The 22747-nt window shown below is 35.1% G+C and overlaps 1 protein-coding gene and 1 pseudogene across 2 annotated transcripts; one reads left to right on the top strand and one right to left on the bottom strand.

The window, feature by feature from the left end:
- Nucleotides 1-1394: 1394 nt before the first annotated feature.
- LOC145089969 (exportin-2 pseudogene) lies at nt 1395-10782 on the top strand (annotated as a pseudogene). Its single transcript, XR_013701420.1, has 4 exons — nt 1395-1453; nt 7759-10010; nt 10124-10305; nt 10381-10782. The product of XR_013701420.1 is annotated as an exportin-2 pseudogene (transcript).
- Nucleotides 10783-11888: 1106 nt separating this feature from the next.
- Nucleotides 11889-16343, bottom strand: LOC145088173 (uncharacterized). Its single transcript, XM_079026406.1, has 8 exons — nt 16170-16343; nt 15473-15703; nt 13774-14165; nt 13414-13663; nt 13087-13252; nt 12866-12968; nt 12650-12778; nt 11889-12578 (listed from the first exon to the last, which is right to left on the bottom strand). Exons 2-8 carry the CDS (start codon nt 15675-15677, stop codon nt 12081-12083), a joined length of 1743 nt encoding a protein of 580 aa, XP_078882532.1. The 5' UTR covers nt 15678-15703; nt 16170-16343; the 3' UTR covers nt 11889-12080.
- Nucleotides 16344-22747: the final 6404 nt, after the last annotated feature.

Below are 22747 nucleotides of genomic sequence, written 5' to 3'. Positions count from 1 at the left end.
CCGCCATCCTTGGTTTGGGGGTGTGAAAGATTGGTATCAGAGCATTGTTTATAGTGAACTCAGTATATCGAACCACATAAGATATACAAACTATAAATACATTGGGACCGAAAGTCTCTGATTTAAAGTTTTCAAAACAACTATACTTTTAGAAACAAATAATTCCTCGGTAAAAGTAGGAGCATGTGCACACACACTAGGGTCAGTATCACGGTGGGATGGGACAAAAGTAGCGATTGTTGAACAATACGAGTAGGCTTGGGGATGTATAGTCAGGTCTGGGAATGACATAGCCTGATCAACTATGTCTCACCCAGAAATGATTATCATATGCCCAAGAATGGTCATAGGTGTTGCAACAAGTCTAAAAACTTACCAACACTACCACAATGAAATACCATAGGGGTATTTGGTGTTATTATAATTACTTATTTGAGAACTAAATAGATTTTTACCAATAGGTCAATAATTGCCTAGTGGATACATTAAAATTATATGTATCCAGGACGTCATAGACTTAGAATCTGTGGGTCTTTGCTTTACTTCCTGTTCTCGTTGGATTGGGGATTTAGAGTTAGGATCGCTTATTCGAAGGTCTATCCTGTCCCAAATACATATGACTAGTATGCACTAAACAATATATTGAAGTACCTGGTAAAGATCATCTTATAATTATCTAATTAGTACGTCTACTTAGTTATTTCTTATATCCCCATTTCTCGTGAAGATATTATGGCTAAATTCCTTCCCCACGACGACCCGTACTACCCTAACCACAACAATACTGAATGGCTCGGAGAGGAGCCATAGAGTGATTACCGAATCCCTTTGATGGTTACCAAGCTGAAGGCTTTGCTGATGGTCCTGACCCCAACCCTGAAGTGGAAAACCTACCCTGATGGCCCTTGTTCCGAATCCTAACCCTCGTCCGGTTGTTCAAAGCCCAACGCCTCCTTGGGTAGAATGCTTGGAAACCTGGAACGAAGAACACGACCAACCTAGGTTGTTGAATGGAGACATACGAATCCTTCAGAATCCGGAGACTACACTATTCAAGGGAACCGTAGCAATGCCCAAAATCTTCCTTACGTTAATGAGATGTAGACCTATTTTCCTCGAACCCTATATTACAAACAATTTACATATGGTAACTCCAAGAAATTCTTAATATATATCAAGTGATTTTAGAAGGAGAGACCACCCCGGAACTGCCTGCAAATATTAGTACGTGTTTCTAACACCGACGTTTAAATTCCAAATTTCTTTATTTGATTAAGTCTAACATCGATTTAAGCATGCATAGTAGTAATGCCAAAGATTAAACTGAGGGCATAAACAATAGGAAATTCCAAGGTCGTCATAAGACCATTCTATAAACTTGCTTCGACTCCGCAATGGGACTGTATCATAGGGATGTAGGTCAAACTTCCGAGAACATGCTTCCACTCTATAGGTGAGCGGTCGAAATACATCTAGGTTCAATGTTAGCCCTGACTAGGAACTCTAATTCATTAAGAAGGATTACTAAGTTATTTGTTATGATTTCCTCGCTTAGACATTCCCCAGTTATATATAACGAATACCTGGTAGATAATAGAATGTGAGAATTCTGACTTAGTTTCTTTTCCTCGTTGGGATGTGAAACTGAAATAGAATCACACATTTTACTATCCGCCCAGTATTGGTTATATCATAATGTGTATAAGCTAAGTTTTCATGTATAATAACTCGTCTCTTAGTCATAATCAAAATAATGTAGAGCCGACCTTAGTCATTTTCAAACTCCTTGCCTGATTTCGAATTTCGGGACGAAATTCCCTCTAACGGGGGGATGATGTGACAACCGTCAATTTTCAGTCAAGTCAAAGTCAACGATAGTCAACAAGTCAAACCGGTCCACTCATCTTGCCGTAAGTGCTAGAGCTTATGATAAGTAACTCCTAAACAACTCTCTATTCTAACGAGAGATCCTAAATCAAAAAGTGCGTACACCTAGATCTCCTTAACCTAAAACTGAGGTACGTGGCGAGCCAAACCGATAAAACAATGTCGCATACTCATCGGGAGTATGCAAGATCCTTAAACAGGGCTTAACGAGGTTTACGGACCTTGCAGTACGTAGCCGGACACTCAAAAAGGTCACCAATGAAACCTCTCTCAATCGTTTTCACTCTATCTCTTCTTATGTCAAATCTCTCCCAAATCTCTCTCAGTATGTGAAATCTCTCCCACATATCTCTTTGTATGTGAAATCTCTCCAAGTATGTCAAATCTCTCCCAAATCTCTCTAAGTATGTGAAATCTCTCCCACATATCTCTTTGTATGTGAAATCTCTCCAAGTATGTCAAATCTCTCCCAAATCTCTCTCAGTATGTGAAATCTCTCCCATATATCTCTTTGTATGTGAAATCTCTCCAAGTATGTCAAATCTCTCCCAAATCTCTCTAAGTATGTGAAATCTCTCCCACATATCTCTTTGTATGTGAAATCTCTCCAAGTATGTCAAATCTCTCCCAAATCTCTCTCAGTATGTGAAATCTCTCCCACATATCTCCTTGTATGTGAAATCTCTCCAAGTATGTCAAATCTCTCCCAAATCTCTCTCAGTATGTGAAATCTCTCCCACATATCTCTTTGTATGTGAAATCTCTCCAAGAATGTCAAATCTCTCCCAAATCTCTCTAAGTATGTGAAATCTCTCCCTCATATCTCTTTGTATGTGAAATCTCCCCAAGTATGTCAAATCTCTCCCAAATCTCTCTGAGTATGTGGAATCTCTCTCAAATCTCTCTCGAAATCTCTCCCCAACTTTCTATAATCACCCGGGGCATCCCGACCCTCGAATTTGGCGAAAATACCCCAAGAACGGAAGTCTACGCGAAAAACGGACTTAAGGAAACGAACCCTCCGAACCGAAAGTACTATTCATGAACCGAACCGAAAGCACTATTCATGAGGGTCCGAACCGAGAGTACTGTTCATTATCCGAACCGAGGTGTTGACTAATGAGCCGAACCGAGACTACTGTTCATCCGAACCGAACCACGCAAAGAAGGAAGGTCTGAACCGAACCTCGCATAGAAAGGAAAATCCGAACCGAAAGTACTGTTCATTACTGTTCACAACAGTCCCTTCGGTTCTAGCCTCACTTCGGACCGAACCCCCTGACTTTCGCATCTGACTCCGCATCGGACCGAGCCTTCGGACGAACCCCGCCTTCGCTCCTTCTCCTGGCTCGCGCCTTCGCTTCCGAGACTAGCACCTCCCCTGACCGAACCTCGGCCGAGATCTGAAGGGTCTCGCTGGAAAGTTCATTTTTCACCCGTTTTCGAGTAATTTTGCGTTTTAAGCCCGTTTTTAATTATTTTAACATGGGATTTTCACCCAAAACTTTATTTTAAATTATAAGACTCCTAAATTAATGATTTAATCACATTTTAAGGATAAACCTTATCCAAATAAGAGTAGGTAAAGTACAAAGGTAGAGTGTTGACTTTACCTTATTTTATGACGCAAGCAACCCCCATACCCACTCCATGACCACCCACACTCCTTTCCACCATACCTTGTACCTTTTACCTCCCTCACAAGCCATCCCCACGTTTTTGAGAGCTGGATAATCATCCTCTCTCCTCATTTTCTCTCATTTGCTCTCAATTCACAAGAAGATCAAACTCTTTTCTCTCTCACTTTCTCTCTCTAGAAATTCGAGATTCAAGGGCTGATCTTGAGTCTTTCCTCCACATTTGGTAAGCATAATCCATTCTCTTTATGATTATCTCAATTATTTCCACTCAAATCATGGATATCTTACACAAACTCCAATATATTTGTGTTAGAGCTTTGAATCTTCAAGTGATTCTTCAAGTGTTCTTGGGTTGAACACTTCTCTTCTTCAACACTTACCTACTGAAAACACTTAAGGTGAGTTCATACCCCTACATTTCATGTTTTCTCAAGTTTTTAGGGGGGGAATACAAGTTAAAACACTAAGAACATAACTACATTTTTCTAACAGCTTTCATCAGAAAAGTTTCACTCCATTCACGGACTGTTTTGGACATCTTAAATATTTTTGTTTTCAAAACTGTTTTAGGTGCATGTATTTTCACTTCTTAGCTTTTAAAATGACTACTTGCACATCTCCATACGATTTTTATACAATTTATGGTGATTTTTACAAAACTTCCTATCATTTCAAACATCAATCCGGACCAGTCTGTGATTATGGACTTTTTCACCCAAGTTAGAGGTCATTAAAAATTATAATAAAAATTATGAACAAACTAGACTCATTTTCCAAACTCTCAGAAGTTACAGAACCTGATTTGGACATTTTATGATTTTTCTACAATTTTTCCAATATCAGTTACAGAAAAGGTTATTAACAGAAAAACATTATAAACTTCATTTCACCTTGTAACATGTTGAGCAAGGTATACATCGTTATGTGATTATGTGTAGTTGCAATATATGACAAATTTTATATCCTTACATAGACATACATCAGAAAACAAATGGAATTACACCTCCACAAGCATGGGAAATATATAAATGACATTACGAGGCTATATCCATTATAAATATAAACATTGGTAAATTATGACAAGAAGGGCCTATGCTCACTACCCTTACAAACAATTGAGAAACTATAATAGGTATAGTTTAGGGTTACTTATATAACAAACACATTATTTAAGGTTTTACACATACAAAAGATTTATTGCCACTATGGACAATTTAGATAAACTATAATAAGTATAGTTAAGCCATTATACCCCCCGTAAACGAACGCGTTAGTTATAATCGGTATAGTTATGGTAAATACATATTATAAACAAAGTAATAAACTATAATAGGTATAGTTTATGTTTCATCTACCCTAGGAACTTAATTACAAGAAAGGAAATCACCACCACTTTTGATAAGCTATTCATATGCATAGTTCAGGTTCCCTAATCCCTATCACTCCCCGGTGAACTATGATATGTATAGGTTACACTCACCATCACCACCACTTTTGATAAGCTATTCATATGCATAGTTCAGGTTCCCTAATCCCTATCACTCCCCGGTGAACTATGATATGTATAGGTTACACTCACCATCACCACCATTTTTGATAAGCTATTCATATGCATAGTTCAGGTTCCCTAATCCCTATCACTCCCCGGTGAACTATGATATGTATAGGTTACACTCACCATCACCATCACTTTTGATAAGCTATTCATATGCATAGTTCAGGTTCACTAATCCCTATCACTCCCCGGTGAACTATGATATGTATAGGTTACACTCACCATCACCACCACTTTTGATAAGCTATTCATATGCATAGTTCAGGTTCCCTAATCCCTATCACTCCCCGGTGAACTATGATATGTATAGGTTACACTCACCATCACCATCACTTTTGATAAGCTATTCATATGCATAGTTCAGGTTCACTAATCCCTATCACTCCCCGGTGAACTATGATATGTATAGGTTACACTCACCATCACCACCACTTTTGATAAGCTATTCATATGCATAGTTCAGGTTCCCTAATCCCTATTACTCCCCGGTGAACTATGATATGTATAGGTTATATTCACAATAGATTTTCGTATTTTTAGACTTCAACTATAATCGTTGAGCGTATATGCTTGAGTCATACAGGAATTTAGTCTGGATTGGCTTGGAATTGGTGGTGCCCGCCTCATCTCCTGTTCCTCGTTTGGTTGTGGACCTGGGGCGGACCCATTATATTCGATGTTTTATCTAACCTAAATCTTATATAACTTATATACGCTGGACAATTATAGGGGAAATCTACGGGTCAATCTAGGATACATCGACACATCATATAGGTTATATTCACCATCACTTTTGATAAGCTATCATATGCATAGTTCAGGTTCACTAATCTCTATTACTCCCCGGTGAACTATGGTATGTATAGGTTATATTCACATTAAAGGTTCGCATTGTTAGACTTCAACTATAATCATTGAGCGCATATGCTTGAGTCATACAAGAATTTAGTCTGGATTGGCTTAGAATTGGTGGTGCCCGCCTCATCTCCTGTTCCTCGTTTGGTTGTGGACCTAGGGCGGACCCATTACATTCGACGTTTTATCTAACTTAAATCTTCTATAACTTATATACGTTGGATGATTATAGAGGAAATCTACGGGTCAATCTAGGGTTCATCAACACATCATATAAGAATATTCTGTTTACACCTAACTAAGAAAATATTGGATTTTCTGGATACATATCCTATCGCTTTTAAAAAGGAAAACGGTTTCTACTCCAAACAAAACTCTTATGAACTCACCAACTTAATTGTTGACACTTTTCAAAACTACTTGTATTCTCAGGAAATCAGTGAAACAGGAAAACTTCAGCGCTTTGAGGATGGGACGTTAAACCGTCAACAATTTATTTTTATCATCACAATGTAATTGATTTTGAAACATGTAAACATATACTTTGGTGTAACTTTTTCAATTATATTTATGATGGTTGTATTTACTTTGAGCACTATTATACATGTTGTTGTGATACTGTACATGAAGTCCTCCACCCCTGGACGTTTCCGCCATCCTTGGTTTGGGGGTGTGACAGAACCGGATTATCATATTAATGGGCCCGTTTTCAGGTTTGGTTTTTATCAATAATCGGGTTTCGGGTTTGGACCGGACCGTACCCGAATTAAATGATTTAACCCGGACCGGACCGGAAAACCAAAAATTATTTTCTTTTTTAGATCGACAAACAGTAAGCGAGAATTACCAAAATAAAAAAATGTTGTCCGATTGAATTGATTCGGCCTCTCCTGTGGATCACATTATAGTGTTAGTTTTTTTTGGTTTCGGCCTCTTCTCTTGATCATATTATAGTGTCGATTTTTTTTTTCTTGAAAAACCAAAAGTTATTTCCTACTACATTTTTTATTAATAAAAATAGTGCAGTTTTTTTTAAATAATGGCGTATTTTTAATAAAAATAATGTTGTTAAGTGTAATTTTTTTATAAAAATAGTGCAGTTATATATATATATATATATATATATATATATATATATATATATATATATATATATATATATATATATATATAGTGATGTTAAGTGCAAATTTTTTATATATAAATAGTGTAGGTTTTTTTTTAATAAAATAGTGTGTCTTTTTACTAACGTTTTTATTTGTTTGCATACACCTTATTTGCACGTATTCTAATTAGAGTCTCGCATCGTGTATTCATCATCTTTTATGTATTTTTTTAGTTGAATTGTGCAAACAATAAAGATATGAATGATGAATGTTACGTAATAAGATTATAATTTGAAATACTATGTTAGAGAGTGACATGACAAACAAAACCTGAAACCGTAAACAACAAACATACGAAACCTAGTTTGATACAAGATTGGACCGAAACCGTAAACAACACTACTAAAGTCTAATTCGGTCCAAAACCTGAATCCCGGTTTAGTACCCGGAACCGGACCGGACCAAACCCGGACCCGCTACATCCAAAAATAGTCCGGTTTTTGGGTAAAGTAATTCACGATTTTCGGTATTCAAGCCAATCCGGTCTGGGTTCAGCCCGTTGCTCGTCCCTAAAGAATACCGGTCCTGGCCTTGTTGTTCAAAAAAAATATATGTATCTTTTGAGCTGATTTCAAATTGGGTTAATTTGGGCTTATTAGTAAATTACATATAAATAAAATTTATATATATGCATTGCATATCCCATAAAATTTAGACCCTTAGAGCAATGGGCCTTGGCGGTTGCCCGGGTCGGGCCACCTTCTGGACCCCGCCGTCGCGCTGAGAAAAACTTATCCGACGCCGCCGATGCTCCTGGCTACGGCCTTGCCGTCCTGCGACTCGTTGCTGAACATTCCGTTGACGATCAGATCCGCCATTGCGCTGCTATTAACTTTAAGAACCATCTTAAAACCCGGTGGGTCCCCTCATCTCCTACCCCTATTCCCGATGGTGAAAAAGAGCGGATCAAGACTCTTATAGTTCCTCTCATGCTCTCCACCACCCCAAAAATCCAGGCTCAGCTTAGCGAAGCCCTAGCTGTGATTGGCAACCATGATTTCCCTAAGTTATGGCCGGCTTTGCTTCCTGAACTAAATTCCAGTCTTGAAACGGCGATCAAGGTGAACGATTTTGCTTCTGTTAACGGTATTCTCGCTCCTCTTAATTCTTTGTTTAAGAAATTCCGGTATTAGTTTAAGAGCAATCCCATTCTTCTTGATTTGAAATACTGCGTGGATAACTTTGCTGCACCGTTATTGAGTACTGTGGAGAGCATTTTGATGAAGATAAATGCTGCTTCTGTTGCAACCCTCCGACAGTTGCTTGAAGCACAAAGGCTCTACTGTAGGATATTCTATTCCCTTAATTTTTTGGATGTGCCTGAAAAATTCGAGGATGATGTGGATAAATGGATGGATGTGTTTAAGAATTATCAGAGGTACCCAGGTATAGAGGATGGTGGTGATGCAGACTGTCTTTCTGTTGTTGATGAGCTACGAGCAGCAGTATGTGAAATCATAAGCCATTATATGGAGAAAGAGGAGGAACTTTTGGTAAAGCACTTAAGTTTGGAGGCTTTTGTAGTTCGATCAGCATCTCCAAGCTGTGAAAGGTTGACTGTAACCGGCATCAAGTTTTTGACCATTGCTAGCAAGAACATTAACCATGAATTGTTTGCTGGCGATGAGACATTGCAGCAGATTAGTCAGAGTATTGTTATTCCAAATGTGATGTTAAGTGATGAAGATGAAGAGCTGTTTGAGATGAATTATGTGGAGTTTATAAGGAGAGACATGGAAGGGAATGACCTTGATACAAGAAGGAGAATGGCGTTTGAGCTTATCAAGGGTATTGCAGGAAAATACAAAAACAAAATCACCAACAGGGTCTCAATACAGATACACAATTGCTTGGCACTGTATGCTAAAAACCCAGGTGCTAACTGGAAGTATAAAGATTGTGCTATGCTATCTACTTGGTTGTCTCTCTTGCCACAAAAAATGCATCCGATTCCGATGATCTTGTTGATGTTGAAAGCTTCTTCAGATCATATATTGTCCCAGAGTTACAGTGGCAACAAGGTGTGAATTCTTTCCCAATGTTGAAGGCAGCTGCATTGAAATTGTTGACTATGTTTCGATTCATAATTCCTAAACCTGTAGCCATGGCTCTTGTTGGTTCAGATGTTAATGTGGTTCACTCTTATGCTGCCAGCTGTATCGAGAAGCAAGCTTTTACCTGTGAAAGACAAAGACAATAAACAAGCAAGATACACATCATTGGACATGGGTTCTGTTGTCCCAGCTTTGATGAGAAATCTTTTTGGTGCATTAAAGAAGCCTGATTCAGAGGAGAATGAGGTGTATCATGTGTGCTCTTTCAGATGACTGATGATAATATATCACCTGAGTTGGCCTCATCCTCATACTGCACTGCTGAGTTGAACACGGTTCTAAAACGGGTCTGTTACAACCCTAAAAACCACCCAGTGTTTAACCATATTATCTATTCGAGGCTTGTGAGAAGAGCATGTGAAAACAACCCATGTCTTGTTCCCGATTTTGAATCCTGGCTTAGATGATCTTGGTTGATGAAGTAACCGAGTTTGTTCCTTACATGTTCCAGTTGTCAGCTCAACTTTTGGATTTAAATAATAGATCTCCTAATCCTATCCCCAAACACTACATGCGCATATTCTGATTGGTGGAAAAATGTCTGCACATGTCCCGACTCTCATATGTTTGCTTCACTCGTATCTTCAAGAAGCACCTGATGAGGGTAGATCAAGAGGTGTGCTTGAAATATTCAAAAAAACTTGTGTCTTCACACACCACAGAACAACAAGGATTTCATACTCTTAACGCAGTGATTGAGAATGTTGACAGATATGTTTCTCTGGCTAATCAAGCTGCAATTCCTACAATCTTGCCATACTATAGTATCAGTATTGAATCAACAATCATCAAGGTAAGTAAGATGTTAACCTCTTAAAATGTCAGCAGACATTCTGTTAATCTGTTACTACATACCAGGTATAATAATCTGATTTCTTATTTTAACCTTTGTATTTTTTGAAATAGGTCATGCATCAAGTCACAAGTGAATAATAAATACTTTTGCTTTACTCTTTCATCTTTATTTTGCTATTTTTTTTTTCATTGGAAGTGGAATTTCAGTCAGACTACCTTTCACAAACATTGGAGATACCGACTTAATAATTTTTTTGATGGCATAATTCCGATAAAGCACAGGTGGTCATCAGGTGTGTGTATGTAAAACAGGGTGTTGCAAATGACAATCATCATTATATTTTATAGCATTTTATTTTTTGCATTAGATGAAGGAAGGCTGATTGATATGAATCGAGTTGGGAGATAGATGTGACCGGGTCTACCAGCAAAGCAGGAAGAAATCTCAAGTAATTTCTTATTGGTTATTTTATTTGGAAGTTTCCTATTTTAATAGATAGGGCTAAATAAATAGGGGTAGGGGCAGCCAAGTTTTGATGTCAGTTTTGTTGGAGAATTCCTCAGCAGGGCCCCTCATTGTTTTCTTTTCAAGCATTAAGTTAAGATCGTTTCCTATCACTGATCTCTCTCTTTTTTTTTTTTTTTTAAAGATTTACTCATGAGGGTATAACTGTCTATTGCATCACTGCAGATTTATTGCTTATTTTATATTCACTTTTGGTTGGTTGGTTGATTTTAATAAACAAAAGCAACCAACTTAGATATTTTGATGTCATTAGTGTTTTATTATAATAATGTGATGAAACTTTTCACTTTTACACTGATATGTATGCATTATTGTTGAAGCAAGCATGTTTTGCTGATTTTGAATTAAAAAAAAAAAAATGAAAATAGGATGCTATAATGAATTAGTAAATACGAGTACATTTTTACATGTGTATATAAAGCAAGCAATATACAAGCATGCAATGTAAAGATGATGATACCTTTGAAAAATCTATCCAACCATATATAATATTTGGGGTCCATCACATGTTACTTATGTTTACTTATCTTATACTGTTATAGCACTGTAGTTTGAGTTATTATCTCATTAGGTAGGAACTAGGAAGGATAGATCCCTATTATTAAAGCTTGACAAACATGTCCAATTATATTTATAGCAGTAAAATAGGTTTCTAGATGTTTTAATTATTGTGTAGATTTTTAAAGTGAATAGGTTGCAGCAGAAGGCTGATTAATGCTACAAGGACAAATACACATTCAATTATTTTGGGGGATGCTTAAAAGTGTTTTAGGCAATTTGTTTGAAATTGTCTAATTATAATCCAACAGAATTTTGAATTAATTAACAACTGCATTTTGACTCTAATGTTTGATTTATTTGGTACGCTTAAATCTGATTTCTGTTTGCATTTTTTTGTAGAATTATAAGAATCTAATGCATGAATATTCTTGTCTTGTGACATCAACATGAACAAGGTAAGGACCTGGCCCTATATTTAAGTAGTAAAAACATCTTAGTACATTGCTATTAGGGTATAATATATATATATATATATATATATATATATATATATATATATATATATATATATAATATATTGTATATACGGATGAAAATAGTAAAGTGTGTTGCTATTAAGAATAAATAATTGTAATAAAATTGCTATTAGTTGTAAAGAAATATAAGTACATTGCCATTATTAATTTAGTTATTGCTATTATCAGTAAAAACTAAGTATGTTGTGATTATGAGTAAAAACATTTAAATGCATATATTTGCTATGGTTAAAAAATAAAGTACATCGTCTATTTTGGTGAAAAAAAAAGTACAATATGTTTTTATTTTCATGCGATTTGCTTTTGTAAACGCTTCTGAAAATGATAATTTATTTTAATATCAACTTAAAAACAACGTTTAATCTTTGAGGGGCATATTAACAGAATGTATGTTAATTCGTGCTCTCTACCCTTTAGACACTATTATTTAAGTTATACACAAGCCACAAGTGGAGACCAAAAGCTACAACAACTTGTACAAATTCTAACCCTAAACTATCGAATATCACCAAAACCGATCCTTGTTAACGCTCAAATACCCAGCCATTACCTTTCCACCAGTGTTTCTCATTCCATCTATGAGAAAACACCATGTGGAACCCAAAGCTCCAATGAAGTAATCAGCTTCAGTAGCCATTAAAAAGTTAACAAGTGGATAATTTGTGCTGGTTTCTCGACCCAGGCTTGCTTCATATACTGCCATTGTCATGTTTCCCACTTGACGTCTCACATTATTCGAGTAGTAAAACTTCCAATTTCCATACAATTTTGTCTTATCAATCACTTCCTTCATCTCACTCGAAAGCCAAATCCGGTTCAAATCAGGGAACCGATGTCTGATCCGGTTAGCAAGACGCATGTATTCTTCAAACTGAACCACCTTCATTTCACACGCTTTGTCCCCCATCCTCACGTGCACACTCAACAATGGCCTCGGTGTCCATGGCTCGTGGTTTGACCATACGTATTCTTCAATTCCAGATCTAGAACCTTTCATGTCATCCTGTCATCAAGATTTTGTTTCCATGAAAAAAAGAGGGTAAAATGGTAATTTCATACACAAGTAAAACCAACCTGTCTGGATTCTGACACGTGCACTGAATGAACTAACTCCGCAGCTTCCCATCCGAATGCAGAGTGACGTGCTACATTTAGTAAACCACATGTGTACTCTGTTTGGAACCGCATAAGGTAGCGCAAAGCCTGAATAATCAAGTACAAATATTCTGAGATTCATCTTTATTAATTATTATTATATGGCGACAAAATATTTCATAATTAATTAATTACCTGTGCTCGCCACCATCTCCAGTCCATTTTCCGATGGTAGCCGATTAATTTCCCGTTTATTTCTGTTGTTGGCTGCATGTAACTCCAAGGACTACCCCATACTCTGTAATATACTAATATATAAGCTTTCACTAATTAATCAATTCAAACTTGTTCGTATCTATGATGGTAATTAATTAATTAATTATTATTGGAACTAGTAAAAAAAAACATAAAATTACCGTGGGATTGGAGCGGTCCATATCTGCTTTGTTGTGTAGTTTTCTTTTACAGTAATAATTCCCTTCTCCCATGCTTCTTTCACGTTCATGAGTTCAAAAGCTCGATCCCTACACTCCTGTGATGTCTCGGGGAAAAAGTAGCATGACCAACTCGACCTTGATGCACCTAACAACATAATAAGATTCTATGATACCCAAATGAGAAATTACTACCCCAAGACAAGACATGATACAACATATGTTTGTTAATATATATGGACAAGACATGACATAGGTTGTACTACATTTGACAACATAAAAACACGTGCAGTATATAAGTTTGTCTACCTTTACAACCATCATGATCGGCTCGATTATAGTAGTTTGTGACAAGGACCCTTTTCTCATTAATGGCGATTGCGAGAAGCCCACACATCCCAGCAAATTGCGCTCCCATACCAAATCCTGGTATTCTCTCCCAATCAGAAACAAGAAACCTCACATTTGGATCGCTACAATTCACCGGATGTTGGTGCACCCATATATCGCGTTGCACTTCCCTTGTTAGTGGATAATTGTCCTCGTCTGATCCTTTGATCTGCAATAAACCGTCAATAAATAGTTTATATAAGTAAAACATGCAAACTGTTAAGTGGGCCCATATTAATTGACAGCCGATATTACAAAATTGTTATAACAAACACGTACCCATGGAGGGTAAGCACCTTTGGAGTTGATTTGATGACCATTGTACCCTTGTTGCTCATCTTTTGTTGATAATGGATAGCTACTCAAGAAACCTTTCCACATTGTCCATGGTGGTAATTCCCCATTTTCGGTATGTTTATCAACAAGTCGATTCGCTTCACTAGTAGACTTACAGTTCTCCAAATGAGGAGGTCTATGCACCTTAGATCCATCGGTTGCTGTATTTTGTGAGAAGAGATCTTCACCGGTGTTTGACTTGTTCAATATTGCACTCCAAGCTGAGTAGATTGACTTGATTGGGTCATTGACTCGGACCGCAATAATGTTTTGTGATATCAACATTTTTTCTACGGCTTGCGGTTTAGAATCACTTTCTCGACCAGTAAATGCATCTGCAAAATAATAGACCAATGTCAACTATAATTTAAAAATTAGAACATATGCCAAAGTTGAGGTCCAACTGTAAACACTTTTAAAAGAGAGGGTTCATTTTGTAAATTATATTTCTTTGGGACGTCCATTAGGGACAATTTTTATTTATTTATTTATTTTTTTTACTTCATGAGCTTATGGGTGTACATATATAGCTCTACATAGTTGTACTTTTTCACTTAATTTGTGTAGAATAACTTAATGAATTAAGCCGAAAAGCATGACTTAAGTTGCAACAAGATATATAATTGCTGTCCAACTGCAAGCACCTTAAAAATATAAGGGTTCATTTTGTAAAATTTTAAATTTTGCCAATAATGGCTAAACCACAATACGCCATTCTAGTCGCTATCCCTTGTCTCAATGATGGAAAAGGGTCGGGTAGTTTTCCAGAGTTGAAATTTATTATTCCAGAGCACTATTGCTATAGAGACTTGTACACCATGTTTTAGAAGTCGTAAAGTTCACTTGAATTTTGGATTTAAACAAAGAAAAAAGATAGCAACATATTGGTGGGTGTCTTTCTCAAGAAGACATGCTTACACAGAGGAATCACAAAAAGCTTATTAAAGCCAGCCATATAAAAGAGATCACAGGGTTCACGCAAACTCGATTCAATATATCAAGGTTGAAGTATCGTTTTCAATAATTGAAGTGTCATATGAAAATGAGTAAAAAAATTGAAACTTGAATACCTTTTAAAACTTCTGTAATAAAAAATAATTAATCTTCAAGGTAATACCTACTTTACTTTTGCTTCAATCACACCCTTATGGACTACTCATTTGTACATTTTTGACTTGTGAAATTTATGTTGATCTTTAAACTATTTATTATAACCCATAAATGTCATAATTCAATTATCCAAATTCCAACCTAACAAAAACCACCATTTTTCTAACATAAAACTAATACTGGTCGTATTTTAAACTATACAAAACACGAGTACATTACGTAATACATAGAATGAGATTAAAAGAAAAAAGATTAATACGTGATCCAAAAATAGCCCATTTGAGTGTTTACTACTTGAAAAGGGCGACAACACAAACAAAAGATCCACAAAGGAGGAACGCCTTTTTTTCTGGTAAGGTCAATTGAGTAGTATCCGAAATGTAGGGTTTAAAGCTCCTAAAATTAGAATTATGGAATTTTTTTTAATTTAATTATATTCAAGAATAATGATAATTTGTTAAATGATACAAAACAGAAACAGAAAAAGAAAAAAAAAAAAAAAAAAAAAAAAAAAAAAAAAAAAAAAACTTACTGAGAAAATAGGAGGTGGAAGTGGAATTGGGGGCAGCTGCAAAGTCGAAGGAAGTGAGGGCAGCAAGAAAGAGAGAAGTGAGGCATACTCCACACAGAAATCCAATCACACATATTTGGCATGACAATGAATTCCCCATTTGTAGAGCCTTCAATGACACCATTCTTTCCAAGGATTTCCCATTTCCATTCCCATTCCCGTCCATTGCTCTATGATTATTTATATTATCATCTGCAAAATTTAACACCACATATATATACATTTTATTTGTAAAAATAATAGAGATATTGGGGTTTATGTTAACTGAAAATATCTGCAAAAACTGAATTAAATGCTTTCGAATTAAAAGAGTAAACAATTCCAAACACAGTTCAGAAAAGAAAATCGGGAATATTGTATTTACAGAATGAAAAAATAAATATTGAGCTTTAAGAATTTTCAAACATAATACAGAATATTATTGGGATTATAGAGTGACATATATCTTCCTCTGAATTCAAGAACTCATGAAAATTTCAATTCTTCTTCTAAAATAAATGAAAAGAAAAAAACTATGTTAAAATTACTACAGCAATACAGCATGTAGTGATAATTCAGAAATTACTAAAATCTTGTAAAATTCAATAAAAAGATGGAGGAATGCAAGAAATATATACGTACATATACAATTGTGTGTGTGTGTGTGAGTGAAACTTACCACATAGAAACTCAAAATTGATTAAAGAGTGACAATATCTTCGTCAAAATTCAAGGTTTCTGCTTCTCTCTCTGTAGATGTATGTAAGTCTATGTTTATGTTTGTATGTGTCTTTCTGTGAGATAGAACAAGTGAAGAGTCTGGTGTGTGTGGAGGAAGAAAAGATTAGGTGTTGTCATGTGTAGGTAAGGGAATATGTTCTTCAAAATGCAATAATGTGGGACCCTTTTATTTTTTTTTCCTTTACACTCTAACATCACATTCATAACCCATCTTTACTCTATCTTTACAACCCCAAAGAATCAACTTGGTAATAAACATTTTGTATTTTTTTTTAACATAGTTAAATATATCGTTACGTCTTCTTCACTTCTTGTTATTATATCTTATATATATGGATCATATTATTACCTGATTTAAGTTTTTATAGCCAAAGACTTTTTTGATTAAAAATTATCGACTAAAAAATAAACACCATGGAATTCTAGGTTTATTAGGACATTTTCAATATGGGTTTGCTATATATATATATATATATATATATATATATATATATATATATATATATATATATATATATTGGCTTTGAAAGGGTCAGTAGTTAATGTCAGTGTCTTGTAATTACTTGTAAGTTGTGCCATAAATTTTGTATATTTAGTTTGAAGTTACAAAACTTACCGTAATCTCCGCATTAAATAGCTAGTATACAGACATGTGTTTTAGATGATGTTATCATGTAATTTTTTTTTTGGAAACGGTGGTGGAGTATTAAAAAACCACTGCCAAAAGTTATCATGTAATATACATATGTTTTTTTATTTACCAAAAATACAACCATTGACTTAATACCAAATTAAAGTTATGGGCATGTATTAAAGGGACATCATAAAATGAACATTGTGTGGGATGTCTACTCGAAATAACCATTTTTATACACATCACTAAAATTACTACTTATTTTACAATCAGTCAATACCAAATACATTTTTATAAAACAGTAGAACTTTTTTTTTCCTTCATAAATCTATTTCACATACGGTCCTGCTAATGTGGTGCATCAAACACCAGAAAACATATAGGTTGAGTATGTTGCTTATGTGGTGACTCTTAATATTATGTATAAACCATATGAATCAGGTGGTCGTGAGTTTTTTCTTCCATAAAATGAAAAGGTGATAATGAGATTATATGTCAGGTTGATAAACATGAACTGTTTATTGAGATTTGAGATGTTTTTCCCTTTGTTGATGACACAAATCTATATCCATATAGGGAGTCATTAGACTACCGTATGTCTTAATCTAAATTTAATAAAATAAATTTGATGATGAAGAATGTGATGAGCTTAAACTCCTCATTTTTGCATCTATTTCTTTATTAGAGCAGTTTGTTGATATTTTTCTGCCCGTTCCAAAAAAAAAATTATAAAATATTTGTATAGGTAACCGTAAGTATGTAACTTAAATACTATTCAAGTAGGGGTGACAATTGATGACACGACACGAAAAAAAATACACGACACGAAACGAAATTGGGACGAAACTAAAATTCGAATTCGTGTTCGTGTCAAGTGTAAAAAACACGAAGTCGTGTCGTATGGTGTTCGTGTTCAAAATTTGAATCGAAATTGACACGATTTAGCATTTGTTTGTCGTGTTTTTCGAGTTTTTCGTGTTTGTCGTGTTATATATCATTAAGTATTAATTAAATATACTAATTTTTATTTTATTTTATCTTTGTTGTGTCTTGTCGTGTTTGTCTTTTTTTAATCGGTTTGTTTTCGTGTTAGTTAAAAAAAACACGACATCTTGTCGTGTCGTGTTCGTGTTACTTAAAACTTTGTCGTGTCGTGTCGTACAAAAACACGATACGATGGCCCGATTTGCCACCCCTATATTCAAGTCACTGCGAATATCTTTCAAATTCCAAATATACTCTGAAAATACCCAAATTTCCCACTGAGTGGTCTGGGTTTGAAAAAGATTTCGAGATTGAGAATAAAAAAAATGTTCTAAATTCACAGAAGCCTAAATAGTTAGGGACTATTTTTGCTATTTCACAATCACAATCCCCCCATTATGAAATTATACTCAATTTGTTGTATAAAGGAAAAAAAAATATTAGAAAATTTTAGTGTATTTGTGAATTTAGTTTTAATAAATTATCATTTTTAAGTTTAATAAAAGGATATAATGCTATTGTTTTTTTTTGGAACCGGCAGAATTTATTAAAACCACGGCCAAAAGGAAAAAGACCGGGCATAAAAGAAAAAACAAAAACAAAACTTACAAAATGTCAAAAGGGGAACAAACCCAACATTCTCATCTACAATTTCCAAAATTACACCTATATTTCAGCAAACTAAAACCCATAGAAATCACATTATCCGACAACTTTGAAGAGTTCACTTGGATTCTGTTAAGCCAAACGTCGTTCCTTGCTTTCCACATACATCATATAAACTCATAGCAGATAGCAAGAAATATTTTTCTCTTTTTTGGACAGTTCCCCCATAAGTAGCAAAATTAACAAAATCTGAAATCGAAAGGAACCTTTGAATAGGAACGTCACACCAATTGAAAATCCAGCGAAGAGAATCAAAAGCAATCGGACAGTCAAAGAGAATATGATCCGCAGTGTCCACACCACTAAAACACATTTGACAGGAAATAGAAGACATGTTGATATCTCTCCTGAAAAGAGCTATTGCAGTAGGAATACGCCCCATACAAGCCCTCCAAACAAAGGTAATGCACTTGATAGGAACAAAGTGAAGCCAAACCGTAGGATTATTTTTATTGGGATAGTCAATTTACTATCAATGAGGGCCCTAAGATCGCATATTGTATACATGTTATTTACTTTTTTTTAAAGATTGATCAATTATCACATATTTCGGCGCAAACAAGTTTCTATTATTATGGGCGTATTTTGTAGGCATTGTCATAGGTTCATGAAACTTGTGACCAACGCTTTCAATAATAATTAATAACCATTGTTGGTAAAATGGATGGTCCAATGGGGAGTTGGCTGGTAGGGCAAAATAGTAAATGTATGATTACAAAAACTATTATGATTGGAATATTTTTTTTAATAAAAATAACTTAGAAGGTTATACACACTTGAATGTATTTAGGCAACCACTACACGGTTCGACTTATTTTATTTTTAATTTTATATGTGATGAATATAAATATGACCAAAAGAATAGTTTTCATTTAAATGAATTGAAATTATCTTTCAACTAATAAAAACACACCTCTAGTTATCCTTGTAATATGATATCATTGAATACGAATATGGATGGTTAATCACGATGTATGGTTTTCTTCTCATTCGTATTGAGTGTCCAAGTTAGGATTATAGAGTGACGAACATGGACAAAAAAAATCATGTCGTTTTTGATTTTATAGTTAGTCAGTTTTAGTTTCATTTAAATTTTTATTGCATATTTGAGTATTTCTTATTTGTAATTCGGAAACCTTAAATTTTAAAACATGTACCGCTTTAATGTTTGGTGGAGAAATATTCCACAATATCAACGAGATTTATTGCAAAACTGATAGTTACTTTTATATATAAAAAAAATGATCATTTTGTTAGACACTACCTATAAAAGTGGTAATTTTTGTGTTTTTCTCTTTAGTTTTCGTCAATCCAATAATTATTTTGTTATTTAACACACAATGTTTGTTAAAATCATAGTATCATGGTCAATGAAGCGTACTATTACAAAATAAAATATCGTAATTAATCTAACATATTACCCACAAACAAATATTCAAACAAACATTATTTGTATAATACGTACCTAATTGTTTTGTAGCAACACTGACATATTATATAGAAAGTCACGAGCCACGTAACACAATAAAATAAGGGTAAAATAAGTAAGCAAATTGAATATTAGAAACCTTATTTCCAAAAGATTTCATTGAGAAGTTTTAATACGACTTGTTGGTGTGCATGATTGTCTGAATACAGTCACACGAGTAATTGCGGCGTGTTTATTAAAGAACACGTGTTACTCAGAAACTAGTTTACCGGCCATGACGACGGTCATCACCGTCCTGTGAACCACATAATTATCATATTACACGAAGGACGATTACGAGTCTATGACATATCGTATCGTAGGCAGGGGCGGACGTAGGAATACACAGTAGGTGTTGCCGAGATTGAAATAGGTGTTGCTGATGTAGAAAAATAAGGTAAAAAAATCAAAAAATCAAAAAATTTTCCACTACGGACAAAAAAAAGTAGGTGTTGCCGGTGCCACACCGGGACACCTACTAGGTCCGCCCCTGATCGTAGGTTAATCGGTCGAAGTGCATGTTTATCACACCTAACGGTGATAAAATGTTATCGTGGTGGTGCGGTAGATACGATACGACACCGTCCAGAAATGGAGGTGTAGTAAGGCCACCAAACAAGATACCAACATCACACATTTTTTTTAATGCTTTTTTAAGGGGTAATTTTCATTTTTTTCCCTTTATCATAATAAATAAACACTTACACTCTAATTTCAAATCACAAAACAAACATCAAACACTTCTATATACTTTTATATTTATAATTCGAAAATATTTTTATCGCCATCTGTTTTGTCGGATATGTTATCGTTGCGGGAAGTGGTTTTTATCAGGGATGTTACGTAAACAACACTCACTTATCCACAAGAAAATGAAGACGACAGTTCACATTTAGAACCTATAAATCCTCTTTTACTGAGAAATCGTGAAGCGGGACATAACCAATTTGTGAATGACTACGTTAATGATGATGTTGTCTACGCTGAAAAATTCAAACGTCGGTTTCAGATGAGGAAAAAATTATTTCTACGCATTGTTGATGATATAAAAATTGATTTCCATATTTTCCACAGATGATTGATGTAAGAGATCAGAAAAGTTTCTTTATAATTCAAAAATGTACAACTATAATTTGTCAACTAGCATTTGACATGAGACCGGTCTCATGAGATGAATATTTGAGGATGCCAAAGAGAACAACACGAGAATATCTATACAAGTTTGCTAAAGATGTGATTATCATCTGTCGTGGTCGTCATTTATGCAAGCCTATAAATAGCGACATCCACCAACTGCACATGACACATAAAAACAAGTATGAGTTCCATGGAATGCTTAGTAGTATTGATTGTATGCATTGTGGTGGTCAATGTGCCCTTAATGTGTGACACGTGAGGTGATCAAAAGTATCCAACAATAAATTTAGAAGCAATGATGTCCTATGATCTTTGAATATGACATGAATTTTTTTGGTGCATCAAGTTTAAACAATGACATCAATTTTCCGGGCCAATCGCCAATATTCAATGCTATCTACCTTGGGAAACCGTATGATGTATCGTTTCAAGCAAATATGACATCAAAAAAATGTGGGTATTACCTTACTGATGAGATATATCATGAGTTAGCCACATTTGTGAAATCATTCTCATGTCCAAATGAAAAAAAAAACCATTAAGGTTTAATTTAGTCCAAGAATTAGCCACGAAGGATATCGAGCGAGCCAAGAGATGCATGATCATTCAAGCGCAAAAGAATACGTAACTTGATGTATACATGTATCATATTGCATAATATGATTATAAAAGATGATAAGAAGGTGATTGGTCGCACAATGAAAATGAGAATTTATTAACATTCGAAGGAGTGGGTATCGGTACACCGAAATACATGATGAACAGAAGGGAAATATATGATCAAGCTGGACACCACAACCTTCGTGCTGCTATGGTGGAACATGTCTTCAATTCTCAAATAAATCTCGTTGTTGACGATTTTTACGGTAATTTGTTCAATGATACAGATTACGAATCAGACAAGTTTGTAGATGATTCGAATGAGGATTGTGATGGTGATATGACCGATGATGATTAGGCGTGACATTCTATTTTACTATGTTTCGATTATGTTTTTTTAGTATGTATTTTTTTAATTAATGAAATAATTTTCTTTTATTAACTTTATTTAATTAAAAAAGGGAAAAAAAATATGTTAAGGTGTTGTATCAATCATAACAGAATTGTTGGGTGAGAGAAGGGTGATGTGAAAATGATGTGGTGTTGACATTGGATTCCACTAGGATGCTAAGATATGATATAATACCCATCGGCCTTGAAAAGGCTTTAATATTAGTTTAACATTTAATCTTAGAAACCAATTTCTAAAACGACAAACAAGGTTGCACAAGATGTAGACATGTAAATGATAAACCGTTCCTATTGTAGCACCTGGTTCCTGGTACGTAAATCTTATTTGAGTATTTCTCTTCTTTTAGCCTTGGACTCGGCGAGTCACAGGTCCGACTCGCCGAGTAGATGCGGGACCCGGGACACGTTTAAGTTGTCGACTCGGCGAGTCCATATCCTGGACTCGGCGAGTCACATCTGTTGGATGAAACCCTAAGTTTCAGGGGTTTGCACCCTATTTAAACAACATATCCGCCCCAACCTCGCCCCCATTCACCCTCAAAGCCCTGTATCTCTCTCTATCCGTGCTTCCTTGTGAGTTTGAAGTGTTTTTGTGGTATTCTTGAAGTTTTTGAGG

This window comes from Lactuca serriola, chromosome 2, assembly GCF_051521515.1.
Source record: "Lactuca serriola cultivar US96UC23 chromosome 2, Lser_US96UC23_V15, whole genome shotgun sequence".
NCBI lineage: Eukaryota > Viridiplantae > Streptophyta > Magnoliopsida > Asterales > Asteraceae > Lactuca > Lactuca serriola.
This window is presented reverse-complemented; position numbering and strand designations above follow the sequence as displayed.